This window comes from Garra rufa, chromosome 6 (assembly GCF_049309525.1).
Source record: "Garra rufa chromosome 6, GarRuf1.0, whole genome shotgun sequence".
In the NCBI taxonomy this organism is placed as follows: domain Eukaryota; kingdom Metazoa; phylum Chordata; class Actinopteri; order Cypriniformes; family Cyprinidae; genus Garra; species Garra rufa.
The window spans coordinates 44179835-44197187 of record NC_133366.1 but is presented as its reverse complement, the minus strand read 5'-3'; the positions used below and the strand labels follow the sequence as shown (position 1 = coordinate 44197187).

Genomic DNA, 17353 nt, shown 5'->3' with positions numbered 1-17353 from the left:
AAGAACAGCATTTATTTAAAATAGAAATCTTTTGTAATTTTTTTTTTTACTGTCACTACTAAACAGTGTCCTTGCTGCAAAAAACATAAGAAAATCAAAAATAGAACAGTAGTGTATTTCACCATCATTTATTTTTGGTACTTTTCAAAAGCATTTTGCGTATGAATTTTATTATTTTATCCTAATCCCAGACCCAGATTTACTTTTATTTTTTTTTTTTACTTTTTTTACTTTCAAATTTCATCTTAATTCTTAGTGCGAAACTAATTGCCCCACAATTTTGGTGTGGTTTTCACCACACTGAACATTTTTTATAAAGTTTTTGGTGGGTCAGAGGCAACATGGCTTTTATGCATCCTTTTGTCATTACACAGAATTAACTTGGCAGTGTAAAGACATTCAAAGAGGCATAAAAATATTTTTGTATATTTTTAGCATTAATTTTATCTTAACACAACGTACCATGTGCAGGCTCCGACAATCAACCAGGGCAGTGAGGTGGTGGAGGCTGACTTCAGTGGAGTTTAACACCGCCTGCATCTCCTCCAGGTTACTCTGATAACCAAACCCATAGAGAGAAAAAGAACGTAAACAGATAAACATCCATATACTGAGTACAGCCACACTCAATCTCACTCTCAAAGACATCTGCAATCTCACACCTTAGTTTTGGGAAATTCTCGGATAGCTGAGCGCAAGAGCTCGGAAACATCATCCTGCATCTCCACAAGAGCTTTATGGCTTCCGGAGAGTTTCTGCAAATCAGAGCACCGATTTATAATTAATGAAAGGGAGCAAGAGACAATGAGACCGAGAATAGAGAAAGAGTAATTATGAACCTGCTGAAATGGGTTGGTCTGTCCCATGCTGCACTTCAAATAATACTGCAGGATATCTAACAAACACAAACATAGATTATAACAAATACATATGAATTATGATAAATATGTTTATTCTTTACATCTGAAATGTGTGACAGCACTTAATGATAGGTTTCCCGAACACTCCTCTCGTCTTGCAGTCAACAAACAGAAATTGAAATATTGTTGAAATCACATTGAAATCACGCTGCAAAGAAAACAGCCGATGCAAACTAACAAAACTTAGCAGTAAATCTGTTGGAGGCACTGCATGCATCTGCCTCCCATGAGTCACTGTGACCCGCTAGTTCATTATTTACTAAGCCAGCTGGCTGAGATTACTGACAATGCCAACTAGCTTCATTTGTTAGCATATCAAGTTTCTTTTCTGTCTGTATGTGTGAGTATGAGTGTATGTGAGAGAGATATGGCCGCAAAGGCGCTGCATGAATCTGAACCCTATTACTATGTGTTCATGTGCTCGAAAAAGAGACAAGAGAGAGAATGAGAGGAGCAGTGGTGGAATGACCTCAGGCAAAGGTTTAATGATTAATTAACCTCACAATCTAAACCATCACTCTCATAGCGGGCGCAGATGGAGAAGATGAAAACAGAAAATAAGGTCACTGTAAGAAATCTATGTAATGGCCAATACAGCACAATTTTAGCTTTAAAATACGTTTATTAAATATTATGTAAACAAATTTTATTGTAATACATTTGTGTATTTATTGTTTACTAGTACAAGATTTATTGGCCTGCAGACTCAAGTCCTATTACCTTACCTTTGACAAAGAGAAATGCGAATGCTTCCAACAGTAAAGTGCAAGTGTGAATGATTGTGTTGATTGTGAATGTGCTGTGTAGGGGCTGAGAGGGTCATGAATCGTATCCCCTGTGGGAACTAATTAGCAATGACATTCATGTCTGTCCAGAAAAAGCCAAGGTCTGAGAGCAAGATACAAAACCTGCTTTGTACATAAACACCCTTTAAGAAAGCCTCCTTTGCATAGCAATGCTCCAGGACATTTTAAGTGAATGAAAGAGAGTGATTGTGAGCATACACATTTTCTGTGGAGAGCACTGAGTTCAAGTATCAGTATATAACATAATCAATAAAAAGCAAAGAAAAAAAAGTGCATTTAGCACTTTCTTTAATCTGTATGTATCTGTCTGCATGTAAATGTCTATGCCGTTCTGTGGCATGTGATCTGAGCCTTGTCACAAGCATTTAAAAGCCCCATGAACCCTGCGTAAACTGTGTGAAAGACAAACTGAACTTGACTTAGGAACACATACCTTGGTTGATAACAGCGTTGTCACGTGTCACTTTGGTGATGTAAGAGTCAGGGGCAACACAAAAATCACTGGCAGTCTGAGGAAGAGAACAGCACATGAATCATGGCTCGAACACACAACACAAACTCTTTAATACAGGCACAAAGACAAATGCATTTAAGTGACTGACATTATTATTTGCATGCAAAATGTCCATTTCAAACACTGCGTATGGGGTCAGTTAGATTGATTAATTAGATTAATACTTTTAGTAAGATAGGACTTTAAATTTAAATTGAACTTTAAATTAAATTGATTAAAAGTGACAGGAAAGAGTTTTACTTTGTTACAAAAATCTTTTGTTTATCACCGAATCCAGTAAATGATGCACCACCGTTTCCACAAAAACTACACAACTACACAGCTGTTCAAAAGTTTAGGATCAGTAAGATTTCTAATGCTTTTTAATGGATCATCTTATACTTTTCTACTCATCAAGGCCGTATTTATTTGATCTAAAAATACAGAAAAAAAAACAGTAATATTGTGAAATATTATTGCAATTTCTAAAATTGGTTTCCTATTTTAATATACTTTAAAATATTATTTATTTCTGTGACATAGCGCTGAATTTTCAGCCATTACTCCAGTCTTTAGTGTCACATGATCAGAAATCATTATAATATGCTGATTTATCATCAGTGTTAAAACTGCTGTGCTGTACTGTTGTTGTTTTTTTATTTTGATGAAAATGAAATAATTTCTACAAAAGTCTGTACTATCACTTTTTTATCAATTTAACAGATCCTTGCTGAATAAAAGTATTAATTACTTTTTAAAAAAAAAGAAAAAAAAATGTACTGACTTTACCCCAAATATAGTGAATAGTAGTGTATACTGTAACACAAAATGTAAACACAAAACTCTATTTTGAATAAAAATGGTTCAACTTTAACTATTTATTTATCAAAGAATCCTGAAACAAAGTACCACAGGTCCCAAAAAGGATTAAGCATCACAACGGTTTCCAACATTCAGCATATTAGAATGATTTCAAGGACTGAAAAAACAATGCTGAAAATAATAAATTATATTTTTAAGTATATTAAAAAAAAAACTTATTTAAATTTTTATAATAATATTTCACAAAATTAAATTTATTTCTGTATTTTTTAATAAATAGATACAGCCTTTGTGAGCATAAGAAGCTTATTTAAAAAAAACTTGAACAGCAGTGTATATTTAGTATTGATAATAAGAAATTTTAACACTGATGACAAATCAGCATATTAGAATGATTTCTGATTGATCATGTGACACTGAAGACTAGAGCAATGATGCTGAAAATTCAGCCTTGCTAACACAAGAATAAATTACATTTTAAAATATATATAAAAATAGAAAGCAGTTATTTTACATTGTAATAATTTTACATAATATTACTGTTTCAAATAATGATGCAGCTGATCAAACAAATGCAGCTTTGGTGAACATAATAGACTTCTCAAAAAAACAAGTCTATATACCCATTTTATTGAAAATGTTCCTAAAGAAAATAATCCCAACATAATTGGTCTCTACTTAGTGAGTTTATGAGACTTTTTAGACTGCCATAGAACCAAACAGAAATATTTTGGCATACAATTTAAGAGAATGAATCGTTTTTCTGCTTTACTTACCACAGCAACAGAAAACTCCAGCCCAAGCGAAGCCCAGCTGATCACCAGTGTCAGCACACCTAACAAACAAACACTGAAGGAGAGAAAGAGATTATTTATTATAGTCATGCGTTTACAATGGAAGACATTCTAGATGTCTTTAAAACAAAGATGTTTTAAAGTGCTTATTTTTATTGTTCTGTAAAAATGTGTCATCTGAGTCTTTTAATGATAGCACTATGCAAATTAGTTTTTGTAGAAATGTTTCTGTGCTGTTAATGGCACTTGTTTAGACTCATGGTGAGTAACCCAGTTAGTAAACATCTCTGGGGATTCAAACAGCCTCCCACTGACCAAATGTGCTTCAAGATACACATGCGCCCTCAAACGCTAATATAAACACAAACAAACACGTATGCACACAACACGCGGCAGAAGAGGTGTCTAATTGCAGCAGAAGGAGTGAAAAGTGAGTCAGAGTGAATCAAGGGGAGATCTTCACCCTCCCTAGTAGACTAAATAGATTTTGTTTTGCCCGAATCCATCTCTTCTCTGCCAACTCCTCTCTCTGATTCGTGCTTGCTCGCTCTCTCCATTTCTAAAGGCTTTCAGAGAATGGATCTCAATTTTGCATAGTTACAGGCTAAAAATAGGCATTTTCACACAACGATTTCCAAACTGGAAATTTCCAAACTGAAACTGTAAACTCAGGTAGTGCCGTTTAACCTGAGGCACCTCCTGCAATGCACCAGGAAAACATTATGTTCTTCTCTAAAATATCATGTGATCTTGCATATCAACATTCAACATTGAACATTTATTTTTCTAACACTAATATTTCTTGGTTGTGATAGTCAAAGTCATTTGCATTTATTAAATTCTACTGATGTGTTCAGAGTTTAATTTAAGGTCATTGCATATTGTCATGTCACATCTCAAACGGTCCTGCTTAATTGTGAAGTGTGTTATTTTAGTAGTATTTATATACTAATATAGTATTTATTAAGAATTTAAATGAGCTTTCATTGCAATTTTCATTAGAATTGTACTTTTGTAGTTTTATCATTTCTGTTTAGTTCTTTTGTTTTGCTTCATTTTTATTAGTTTTTTTTTTTCTATTTAGCATTCATTTTAATTCAGGTTTGCTTTAGTAATTTTAGTACTTCAACTTAACTAAAGTTAAACTAATTTTATATTATTAACTAAGTTTTTCATCTTATATTTTATTTTATTTCAGTTAACGAAATGAAAACTTTTCATCATTTTAGGTAATAACAACAACACTGTTTTACAGATAGCAGCTCAGCACATAAATACATATATATTTGGTAAGATAGAGTAAAATAGTGTAGTTTTGGATATAAAAAAAAAAAATCATAAATTCTGGTTAAAAAAATGGTAAACTGGTAAATGGTAAAATACTGTTTTACATTTTGGCCAAAAGTCTAGTAATATGTTGTTTCTTAAAAGGTACAGAAAAGGTCCTTAGGGACCATTTTGTGATAGATTACATGGGTGGCTATTGTGTGTGATATTAATGAAAAACATGTGTTAATCATTTTTGCACTTACCTGATCAAGATGCTTCTAGAGTTGCGTATGAGACCAACCAAAACGAGCAGGCAGATTATAACATCAAAGAGCAGCAGGCAAAGATAACCCAACCACCTACAAAACACACACAAACATGATCTCTTCCATGTGGCTGGAAACTCCATCCAAAAGTAGTAAAAAGTCTGGACTTTATTATCGAGATACTTTATTGTGTCTGTCCATTAAATCTAATTAAAGGATTAGTTCACTTCTAGAACAAAAATTTCCTCAGAATTTATTCACCTCTGTGTCATCCAAGATGTTTATGTCTTTCTTTCTTCAGTGAAATTAAGATTTAATTTTTCACCATATAGTGGACTTCAATGGGGATCAACGTGTTAAAGGTCCAAATTGCAGTTTCAGCGTAGCTTCAAAGGGCTCTACTCATCCTAGCTGAGGAATAAGATTCTTATCTAGTAAAACAATGCCATTTTCTAAAAAAAAAGGAAAGAATTAAATGTATATACTTTTCAACCACAAATGCTCATCTTGCACTAGATTTGCAATGTGTTCAGACATTACATAATCATGTTAGAATTGTTAGTTCTTTGAGTACTTTGGTTTAAAAAGGTAGGGCAAAAATCTATCATCCAACATCACTGTAAACACTGGGTCGATACTTCTGCCTATGTCACACGTGACCTTTCTAACGTGACAACACAATGTGTGAAGTCAAGCTAGTGCAAGATGAGCATTTGTGGTTAAAAAGTATATACATTTTTTATTTTTGTTTTAGAAAATGGCTAGTCGTTTTGCTAGATAACACCCTTATTCCTCTGCTGTAGAGCCCTTTGAAGCTTCATTGAAACTAAAGTTTGGACCTTCAACCCTGTTGGGTCCCAATGAAGTCCACTACATAGAGAAAAATCCAGGAATGTTTTCCTCAAAAACCTTAATTTCTTTTCAACTGAAGGAAGAAAGAAATTAACATCTTGGATGACGTAGGGGTTAGTAAATTGACAGGAAACTATTCTGGAAGTGAACTAATCCTTTAACTTTTGTTAGACATCTAAGTCATTCTTATGCATTAAATAACACAACATCAAAGCATGTGGCATCAGCAGACACCTCATGCATGGTACATTTTTGTAAAAACCAACAGGATTTTACAAACCACTACTTTCTTGGTAATACCGCTGAAACAAATTTAGACATTGCAGAGCATGATGATTTTACTGGTCTTGATAATTACCTGTACCAGTCATACTGCTCAGTAATGGATGCCAGGTGATCCAAAGAAAGATCTGTATTGCTCCAAAAAGGCACCTCCACCATCAAATTGATCAGCTCGTCCAGCTGACCCTGTAGTTTTTGGACGAGAGACAGGTAGTCTGTATTCTTGGAGTACACAGTCTCCAGCTGCACCAAACCCTCCTGCAGGGTTTCATTCAGACTGCTGGTGCTCTCCGATACCTGAAACACATAAACAAGGACATATTTTATGCCCTCAACCAGGTCGATGAGTTTTGGAGAACTCCAAGAGAATCAGAATTTTGTGAAAACTGATTTTAAAATATTATGTGGAATACATTTCTTTGAATTTTGGCATTTGTGTACATCTAATCTGATTTCATCATACTGTATTATATAAATATTTCGTCCATCCACACAGCTAGATCACCATCTTGTCATCATGAAAAAAAATAACACATACTTAAATTAAGTTGTGATTCTCCAGTATGAAATATACATTAGCCGAGCATCATTATACAGAATGTGTGAACAACTCCTACACACACTTTTATTAGTCAAAGGAGGGAGAACGCCTTATAATAACCAGTAATAATGTGTATATGCTAAAGCCTCAAATATACTGTAATATATCAGCAAAGTACACATGAATGCCATTGTTTCACAGTTGTAAAAGAAACTGTAGTGTGACAGCACAACAACAAGAAAAAAAATACTGAACATCAACAACAATAGACGGCACATTGATGAGAGTTTTTGGAAACAATGGACAAAGATGAAACTTACCAGTGTGTTAGGCGCCTGTGTTTATTCACACTATCAAACGGAGTGTACGTTAAAAGGCTATGCTTTCAGCTGTTTTGTCAGAGCAAAATACACTGTGATTTTTTTGGTTTCAGTCAAAACAGTTTTTGAAGGCCAGAACTGCAATGTTTTAATGCTGTGTACTTTAAATGCTTATATGGACCATTCTACAGAATTGGTGCAAACTGCTAACCCTTCTAATTAAATTATATATGACTGTTTTGGTAGTGACCAATTTGGGGAGAGGACAAATATTCCAAAACTTTCTGAAAATACAAAATGAGAATTAACTGCACAATTACTAGAAATGTGTACCTTGGACATTATACAATTTGAATACATACCTTTTTTTTCCCCCAAGACATTTACAACTCTGACTTTGGACCATGGCCCATATACATTAAGTGTTGATTAGTAAAAAAAAAGATTAACTGATTATTATATAAACTTTATTTTCCATTTCAGCTTTTGCTGAATGAAAACCAGGAGTCAATGACCTCTCAGACTCTCTAACATTCAGAACACCGGCTAATGGATTTTGATACACATAATTACTTCCTACAAAAAGTCCTGGCCAGCCAACAAAAACAATTACACCCTCAACATTCTGAATACATTAACATTTAATAACCCCGTATGCTGGGGTTTTAGCTATGGCCATGAGGTGCAGTGGACTATTTGGCAACAGAAGTCGGGTGTTTATTCAAGTTAAAGTGTTCAGCAAAGGGCAATGAACTCAGTGGGGAGTTCAGTAGAGGTTGTGCTAAATTTTTGGTATCACAGTACTTCAGTATTGGTATGCCATGCATGGTAGAGTGCTTGAAAAAAGTGGTAAAGTGTTTAGGTCTGAAAACAGAAGGGCAGTTTGTGTTTTGAACATCTGGATAAGGCAAAATCTCCCCAGTTCAGAACAAACAAAAAAACATTGAATGACTCACCAGTTTGTCGATGCCTGCCACTGTTTGGTTAGCATGGCGCAAGGAGTATGTCAGTCGTGTCATGCCATCGCACGTTTCGCCGTTTCCATAGAAACCGACTGCAATGCCAGCACTGCGGGAAAGTGATCAAAATAGGAATTAGCTCATGTGAATGTGACAGACTCTTTTATATAGGCTGCAATTCAACACTCTCACAAAAGCAAAGTCTTTATTCTGAAATGCTAAGAGCACATCAGAGCTGAACTTGGTTGAAACCACCAGTGTTGTTTTTGCTTTTATAAAGACAATAAAAACAGATCCATGTGCTTTAAATATATTTATTACACGGCTCTTTGGAATGCTTGATTCTGATTGGTCAGTTGAGACATTTGCAGGTTCGTTCTTTTCAAATAATCACTGCTCCAAAGTAATAACGCATAGCCGGTACTACTTGTATGTTTAAAATCCCTACGTGCCAACAAAGATTACCGTTTGGCGCCATCTTGTGACAAACACTGGACAACCACAATTAACAATGGAAAATTTCGACATTAATCTATTTAAATTGTCTAACGTACATAGTTTGAATGTTAGTCACGTGGTACTATATCGTTTCGCGGAAGGATAAAAATGTTAATTTAAAACAAATATGCCAATAAAAGGTTTCAAATTCATATTCATGTCCAGTTTTTTTTCCTTATGTGGCAAGTAGCCGTGTAATAAGCGGGATAATGTACAGGCAGCCTGTAGTTATCGCGAAATAAGCCCCTTCAGTGTGATCCTGATCACACTGTCGGGGCTTATTTCTGCGATAACTACCGGCTGCCTGTACATTATCCCTTACATATTTACTGTATACAACCATTCTCTCTGGTCCTCAAATCTGACTGGCTGATAAGAGTGTGATATTCTAGTGATAATGGAACTCCAACCATTTCACTGTTTGTATCACTCTACTTGAACTATTTCTCACAATGAGGTGGGTGGATGCCCAAATTCACTATAACTTTATGAATAATACAGTTTTTATGTCACAGAATGTACTTGTTTAGACTTCAAATATGTGGTTTGTTAATAGTGCTTCAGTGTTTTCGGAGATATGAGCTCCAGGGCGTCAGCGGGCAATCGGCGCTCGTGAACCTGCCGAGAGCAGCCTTATCTCAGCCAGATCTTTTGGAATTTGCTGCTGGGCCTGATGTCTCTATAGTGGTTAAACACGAGATACAATTCATTTTGGCTAAATCTATCGGACAGTCTTTGATCTCAATAATCTTTTTTTTGTTTCAGTGAAAATATTTTTAGCTGAGAGCAAAATCTCATTACATTATATTTTATGTAAATTTACATTATACATTATTCCATCATTAGATGGTGAAAAGTGAGTAAGTCAACAGTAAAGACTTTCATGTTAAAAAGGATTTAAAGGGTTGTAAACAAGGAAGATATTACTTTCAACAACACCTTGTAAGACAACAAATGCACTGAGCAGCGCTGTCATCCGAAATCACCCTTAACATAGATGAAAGGAGAGTATGACAAAGATATCGCTTTCCTCAGTGGTCATTCAAACTAATGTTTTATTGTGAATATGAGATTGAGCTGAAGAATGAATGTTGTATCAGATCAGATCACATTCGCTCATTACTCATACTCTACACCACATAATACACAGCTTTTAATGCAGTAATACAATAAGCGTTTTCAAAGCAACTCAACGTTTCTTTGTGAGTAGTTCTAAAGTGACGTTTTCAAATTAGTAATGGAGGCTTGGGCTCAGCTGTTAATCGGTCAACTTGAGATTTGAATCCGTGGCAGAAGGAAGTAGTTCTGCACAAAAGAGGCACTCATTAAGACACTCATTGTTTCTTATGTAACTGTTGTATAAACATAATATCACACTTGTAGCTGTGCGAAATGGCTGTATATCAGTACTCTTTACATTGTTCACATAAATTCTGTTCTTTTTCCTCAAACCTTCTATTCAAAAGATCTTGAAAAAATTATAACAATTTATTTTACAATACTTTAAACTAGATTTAAAATAATACTTGGCAGCACAACAAAGTGTTCAACATTAATAAGAAATATTTCTTGAGCACCAATTCAGGATATTAAAATGATTTCTGAAGGATCATGTTACACTGAAAACTAGAGTAATGGCTGCTGAAAATCAGCTATGCCAAAGGGACATTTTAAAATGCATTCAAATAGAAAAGTTTAAATGCAGCTTCAAATGACTCTAAACGATCCCAGTTGAGGGAGAAGGGTCTTATCTAGAGAAATGATCAGTTATTTTCTAGAAAAAAAATAGATAAATAAATAAAATTTATATACATTTTAACCTCAAATGCTCGTCTTGTAGCTCTGCGTGAACTTTTTAACGTCAAATGCTTGTGTTGTCTTCGTGTACTATGTGTATTCTGATTCATGAAGAGGTATGTCGAAAAACTCCCATCTCATTTTCTCCTCCATCTTCAAAATCATCCTGTAGTGACGCAGGGCGATTTTGAAGTTGGAGGAGAAAATGAGATGGGAGTTTTTTTCGACATACCCTAACTGTATTGAACCAGAATACACAGAGCACACACAGACAACATAAGCATTTGAGGTTAAAAAGTACATAAATTGTCACTTTTTTTTTTAAATAACCGATCGTTTCGCTCTTCCTCGGCTGGGATCATTTAGAGCCCTTTGAAGCTGCATTTAAACCGCATTTTGAAACTCGTAGGCACCATAAAAGTCCACTATATGGAGAGAAATCCTGAAATGTTTTCCTCAAAAAACATAACTTCTTTACAACTGAAGAAAGAAAGACATGAACATCTTGGATGATAAGGGGGGGGGGGGGGTAAATTATTTGTAAATGTTCTGGAAGTGAACTTCTTTAATGAAGCTGACATTTTGCACTTTTGGACATTTGTAATTGCAGTAATACCTTATCTATAAGGGGAAATTAACACAAAGGAATTAATGTGTGCTAATGAAGCACTTATTTCAGGTACGTTAGTGTGTAAGTGTGAGAGTTTTATCTGATGCCCTGTGCACATTTTCCTGCATGTGCTACTCTTTGTCTCTGTCCCTCAAATACAAGAGGATTTAGGCAGGAGAGCTCTTATAGGCTTAAGAGTGTGTGAGACCAGAGATATCCAGAGAGAGGTCAAGCTGTCATTCTTCGTTAAGGTCAGGAGTCACGTGGCTCACCAAGGCTTTCCCACTATTACCCAGAAACCCTCACGGTAACAGCACTGACCACAATCATCTGCCTGTGTTTTTATCACTTAGATCGTGTGAGTGGGCACAGATGCTAACAGTTCTGTTTGGAGAATAGTACTAACTGCTACAGTGTTGGTATTTCCATGTTATTTTATACAAATACTTTCAACCTTAACAAGATCAACTCAACTCTAATGTCATTGTTGTGGAAAATAAGCCATTACTTTTTATGAGTCCTGGTTTCTTTAAATAGAATCGATTTTAGCTCGATGGGACAATTACTAAGCCAAAGCTGTATCCAAGACCAAAGTACCCGCAATTAAACTGTGGACACCAATACATCAAGATACAAACAGACATCTTTGTGAGAATCTGGCAGTGTTAGATAAGAGATATCGAATAATGACTCTATGCGGCTATAGCACACATATACGCAGTGCCCACACACACACACACTGGCAGAGAGACCTGCAGTGCATTATTCATCTCGCAGCTTCAGTGTTCAAAATCTGATTCTGTTGCTATGGCAACATTTCCAAGGCAGCGAGGGGGCAGTGCCGGGGAGAGGGGGAAAATTCATGTGAGGGCGACAGAGAAAAAAAGAGAGAGCGCAATACTGAGAAGAAGAAAATATTTTTTTATCTGTGGCAAGTCTCTTTAGCCCAGGACACAATCAAATGGTCACATACAGTGCACAAAAAACCTAGATCAGTTGCTTTGTCTCAATTTTTTCCAGTAAACGTGTCAAAACATCAGTGTTAAAGACTTTTTGGAAACTGAATAAATGTATCTGTGAAGCAATATTACATAAGATGTTTTTAGAAAATGAATATATTTTTATTGCTGCAATGGCTGATTTTTCATTTGTCTGAAGCACAAACTAATTAAGTCATTTTATGTTTTATTTTGTAACAGACATTTGCAGTGTAAAACAATATATCAAAAATGTCTATGTTGTTATTTTTTTTTAAATGTTTCTAAATGAATGAATGAACAAATGAATGAATGAACGTATGAATGAACGAATGAATAAATTAATAAATGAATAGGAATCACAGAGAACAACTAAATGATTCTAGCAACCAACAACTCTGGTCTCTTATTGATTACATGAATAGTCATTTTTGTACTTTTGGGGAAGCTCAATATGCTTAAAAAATAAAAAGGGACTGGTCAACTTTACTTTTGTGGTAATTAACATTTCTGTTAATTACTGTTCTTAGTAGTACTTTTGGAAAAGCTCAATATGCTTATTTTTTTAAAAATAAATATAAAATAAAATATTTAAAATATGCACATATAAAATAACATTTTTTTTAAAAAAATATAAATAAAATAAAAACAAAAAATAAGGGACTGGTCAACTTTATTTTTGTTTAACATATTTCAACATTTCTAGTAGTACTTTTGAAGAAGCTCAATATGCTTAAAAATACAATAAAAAAATATTAAATTAAATAAAATTAAAATAAATGTATTAAAATGAAATAAAAACAAAAAAATAAAATACTTGTCCTTTTTATTTTTGTGGTGATCAACATTTCAATAATTGTTTCAGTAGTGCATTTGGAAAAGCTCAATATGCTTAATAAATAAATTAAAATACAATAAAAATTTTTTTTTTTAAATATATACATATTAAATAAAATTAAATAAGGGACTGGTCAACTTTATTTTTGTGGTGATCAACATTTCTTTTGCCAAAGCTTCAAGCATAGTCCACCCCAAAAAAATTATTTACTCTCCCTCACGTCATTCCAAACCTGTATGACTAAATATTAAAGAATATTGGTAATAAAACAGTTTTGGTTCCCAAATGACTTCTATAATATGGACAAAAATACACTGAAATTCAATGGAAACTTTAATTGTTTGGTTATCATCATTATTCAAAACATCACTGTTTGTGTTCAGCAGACGAAAGAAATGCATACAAGTCTGAACTGACATGAGGATGAGGAAATTATGACAGAATTTTAAATTTTAGGTGGACTATTCCTTTTATTGATCCTGAAATATTCCTTTTATGCAATTGAATGTCAAGAAAAGCATTCAGTTCCAGTATTTCTAACAGTCCTGAATGACAACACATTCATTGAGCTAAAGACACAAAACATAAGGGAGATTAGGGTTTTAGGAGCGTACTCCAGTGTTTTAGGTCACTCAACGGAGCATGTGCACGTGTGTGCATTAGTGCATGTGTGCACAATTTGATGTGCTTAATGATGCATGAGGCACAATGTGTTTCATCTGAGCCATCGTATCAGCATGACATCTCTCATCTCTGCCATGGACCAATCACTCAGACTGATCCGCAACTTGCTCTCTTTTCCCAGTTAAGCTTTATCTGCATCTCGCTTAATCAATCAGACGTCATTGTCCTTTTCTCTGGTTCTATCTGCATCCAACTCTCTCTCTAAGGGAAATAATCTCTCCTTTGTTTGCCAATCACAGCACTGAACGGCAGAGCATGAAGTCAGATATAGGACAGATGAGAGAGTGCTGATGAGTGAAAGGAGGTGGAAAGGGGAGGCAGAAGGGGTGGAACAGAGGGGAGGAGATCGTCTGATGACCCTTGTGGGGGCGTCAAATGGGAGGAGAGCCCAGAAAATAATCAGAACAGAAGACAAAAAAAAAAAAAAGCAACCTAAGCAATTAGAACATTAATCAATACGAGTTACTGAAAACTAAACTGATCTATTTCAAGACTAAATCACTTTATTTCTAAATCATGATCACTGAAAAGAGCAGCTGGTAATATTAAACTATCATTAAAAAAAATAGTTCACCCAAAAATGAAAATTACCCCATGATTTACACCCTTAAGCCACCCAAGGTTTATATGACTTTCTTCTTTCAGACTAATACAATTGGACTTATATTAAAATATTTCCTGGCTCTTTCAAGCCTTATAATGGCAGTGAATGGCTGTTGAGATTTTGAAATCCAATGAAGTGCATCCATCCATCATTAAAGTACTCCACGGGCTCCTGAAGTAAATCAATGTGTTTGGGTAAGGAAAATATCCATATCTAAAACTTTAGAATCTCTAGCCTTTGCTAACTGTTGCTAACGTACATGAGAGAGTGGCGTTTCAATGGATGACGTAGGACGTAGGCAAAAAAAAAAATGAATTGGAAGTACAAAATGTGGAATTTTTGATATAAGCCAAGAGGAGACTGGTTTTCCTTTGCTGTAAACTAAATTTGGTTCTCATGAGACTAGCATATTCTCATCAGAGGTTATGTTACGCCTACATCCTACATCATCCTCTAGGATGTCACTCTCTTGTGAATATGCGAATGACAGTTAGCAGAAGCTAGAGATTACGGTTTATAAAGTTTGAAATATGGACATTTTTCTTACACAAACACATCTATTTGCTTCAGAAGGCCTTTATTAACCCCCGGAGCTGTGTGGAGTACTTTTTATAATGGATGGATGCAGTTTTTTTGGGGCTTCAAAATCACAACAGCCATTCACTGCCATTATAAAACTTGGAAGAGCCATGACATTTAAGATAACTCAGATTATATTCATCTAAAAGTCATATACACCTAGGATGGCTTGAGGATGAGTAAATCATAAGGTAATTCTTCCTCAGCAAGGCAGTTGTCATCTTGGTGGTTTGTTTGGGGTCGTTATCATGTTGGAAAAGTGCCATTCGGCCTAGTTTCTGGAGGGAAGGCATCATGTTCTGCTTCAGAATGTACAGTACATAATGAAATCCATGTTTCCCCTCAATGAACTGCAGCTCCCCAGTACCAGCAGCACTCATGCAGTCCCAGACCATGATGCTACCAACACCATTCTTGACTCTAGGCAAGACACAATTTTCTTTGTACTCCTCACCAGGGCAACGCTACACATGCTGGACACCATCTGAGCCAAATCTTACGGTGTCATCAGACCACTGGACATGGCTCCAGTAAATCATGCTCTTGAACAGGTTGACTTCAGCAAACTGTTTGTGGGTGTTCTTGTGAGCCAGCTTCAGAAGAGGCTTCCTTCTGGGACAACACCTATGCAAACTGATTTGCCAGGTTCTGCACCTGACACACAGAACGAGCACTCAACTTCGTTGATCAACCCCTGCAAGGCCTGTTCCAACTGGAACCCATCTTGGAAAACCTCTGTATGACCCTGACCACTGTAGTGCAAATGTTACTGAACCTCTAATAGCCTTGGCCATCTTTGTGGAGAGCACCATTCTAGTTCTCAAATCCTCAGAGAGTTCTTTGCCATGAGATGTCATGTTGAACATCCAGTGGTCAGTATGAGAGAATTGTACTTAGAGCACCAAATTTATACGTGCTATACAAGTTGCACATTGACTACTCTAAAGTATATCCAAGTTTAATTTCTATAGTATTGTCCCTTGAGAAGATATACTAAAATTGTTGTTGCAATGTGAGGGGTGTACTCACGCTATCAACCCATATTGCCACACTCTCTTCTGAAACCCATATCAGATGTAAATTTTTACCACTTTTGGCATGTGTGCAAAGTTTCATGAGTTTGAGCATGTTTAGGCCCTCAAAAATGCAATTCATTTTGGAGAAGAAGAAACTGAGCAATTCCAATAGGGTCCTCGCACCACCGATGAGGGATAGTGAGAAGAAGCAAAACAAAAAACTTAAGTAAAACTTTTCTATGTTTAACGAAGCACATACAAAAGAGCTGAACCTGAAGCAATGCGACCTGTTTTACAGAGTAGGGAAGTTAATGCAGACACTTGATTAAAATACTTAACCTCTTGTTTCTGGGTTGGAATGGCTGCCAGCCTGATCTTTCCTCTCTCCTCTCTTTATATTTAAAGACATCTGACAGGAATGATTAGAGACATTTTACCAGAGACCAAATGTATATAACAGGATACACTGCAGATAAACACCATTTACTAGCTTGGAAAAAACAGAACGGAAAGATGACATACAGTACAGTACCTTGTAAACTGTTTAAAGAATTAAAGAACTTGTTGAGAATAATTGTCAAGGTCAACTAAGGTAGTGTAATTGATTTACCAAAACTGACAAAAAAGTGACAGCATGTGGATTGTGAGGATTTTTATCATGAACAATGAAAGGGTTAAAGCAATGCGTGTGCGGGATGCTGTCAGTCGCTCAATGAGATACAGACAGGGATTATTACTAAAAATACAGATGAGGTAGCATCCGTTCCATACTGCGCAAGGAGAAACACACACCTACTATTTCAAATGAATCATGGCCAGCGGCGCTCATCAGCGTGGGTTAGGCGTTTAATAAGCTGCCATATGTGTTACATGATTTATGTGTCATACAGCAATTACTTAAGAGCTCTTTCATTCTTATTTTTATGCTTTTGGTACAAATACAGATCTTTTTGGACTGAAGATTCCAGTTTACAATTTGCTATTCTTTAAGAACCATTCACTATTCTCTTGGCAGACATTTAATGGAGTAGTTCAACCAAAAAAATATATTCTGACATTATTCACTCACACTCATGTCATTCCAAACCTGTGATTTTCTTACTTCTGTGTAACATAAAAGATATTGTAAATATCACTGCTGTTCAAAAGTTTGGGATCAGAAAGATTTTTAATGCTTTTTAAAGAAGTATCTTATGCTCATCAAAGTTGCATTTATTTAGGCTCAATCCCAATTCTACCCCTTACCCCTACACTTAGCCCTACCCCTCCGTTTGGCGCGTTCACGTGAAGGGGTAGGGGTGTCTCATTTCTCTTTTGGTTGGAGGGGTAGGGGTAAGGGGAAGGGCCAGATAGCCCTCCAAACGAAGATTTTTCAGGACCTCACTTCAAACGAAGGGCTAAGAGAAATTTCCAACATGGCTGCTCA

At 35.5% G+C, this 17353-nt stretch overlaps 1 protein-coding gene across 2 annotated transcripts in view; it reads right to left on the bottom strand.

Annotated features, from left to right (window-relative positions):
* The window catches only part of ttyh3b (tweety family member 3b), a 48898-nt gene that overhangs the window by 11581 nt on the left and 19964 nt on the right, over window positions 1-17353 (bottom strand). For both annotated transcript variants that reach the window (XM_073842441.1, XM_073842442.1), the window contains exons 4-11: window positions 8322-8433; window positions 6581-6801; window positions 5368-5463; window positions 3818-3890; window positions 2160-2235; window positions 840-895; window positions 663-755; window positions 463-555 (exon numbers count right to left, since the gene is read on the bottom strand). In XM_073842441.1, coding sequence (XP_073698542.1) covers window positions 463-555; window positions 663-755; window positions 840-895; window positions 2160-2235; window positions 3818-3890; window positions 5368-5463; window positions 6581-6801; window positions 8322-8433 — 820 coding nt within the window. The remainder of the gene's footprint in view (window positions 1-462; window positions 556-662; window positions 756-839; window positions 896-2159; window positions 2236-3817; window positions 3891-5367; window positions 5464-6580; window positions 6802-8321; window positions 8434-17353) is intronic.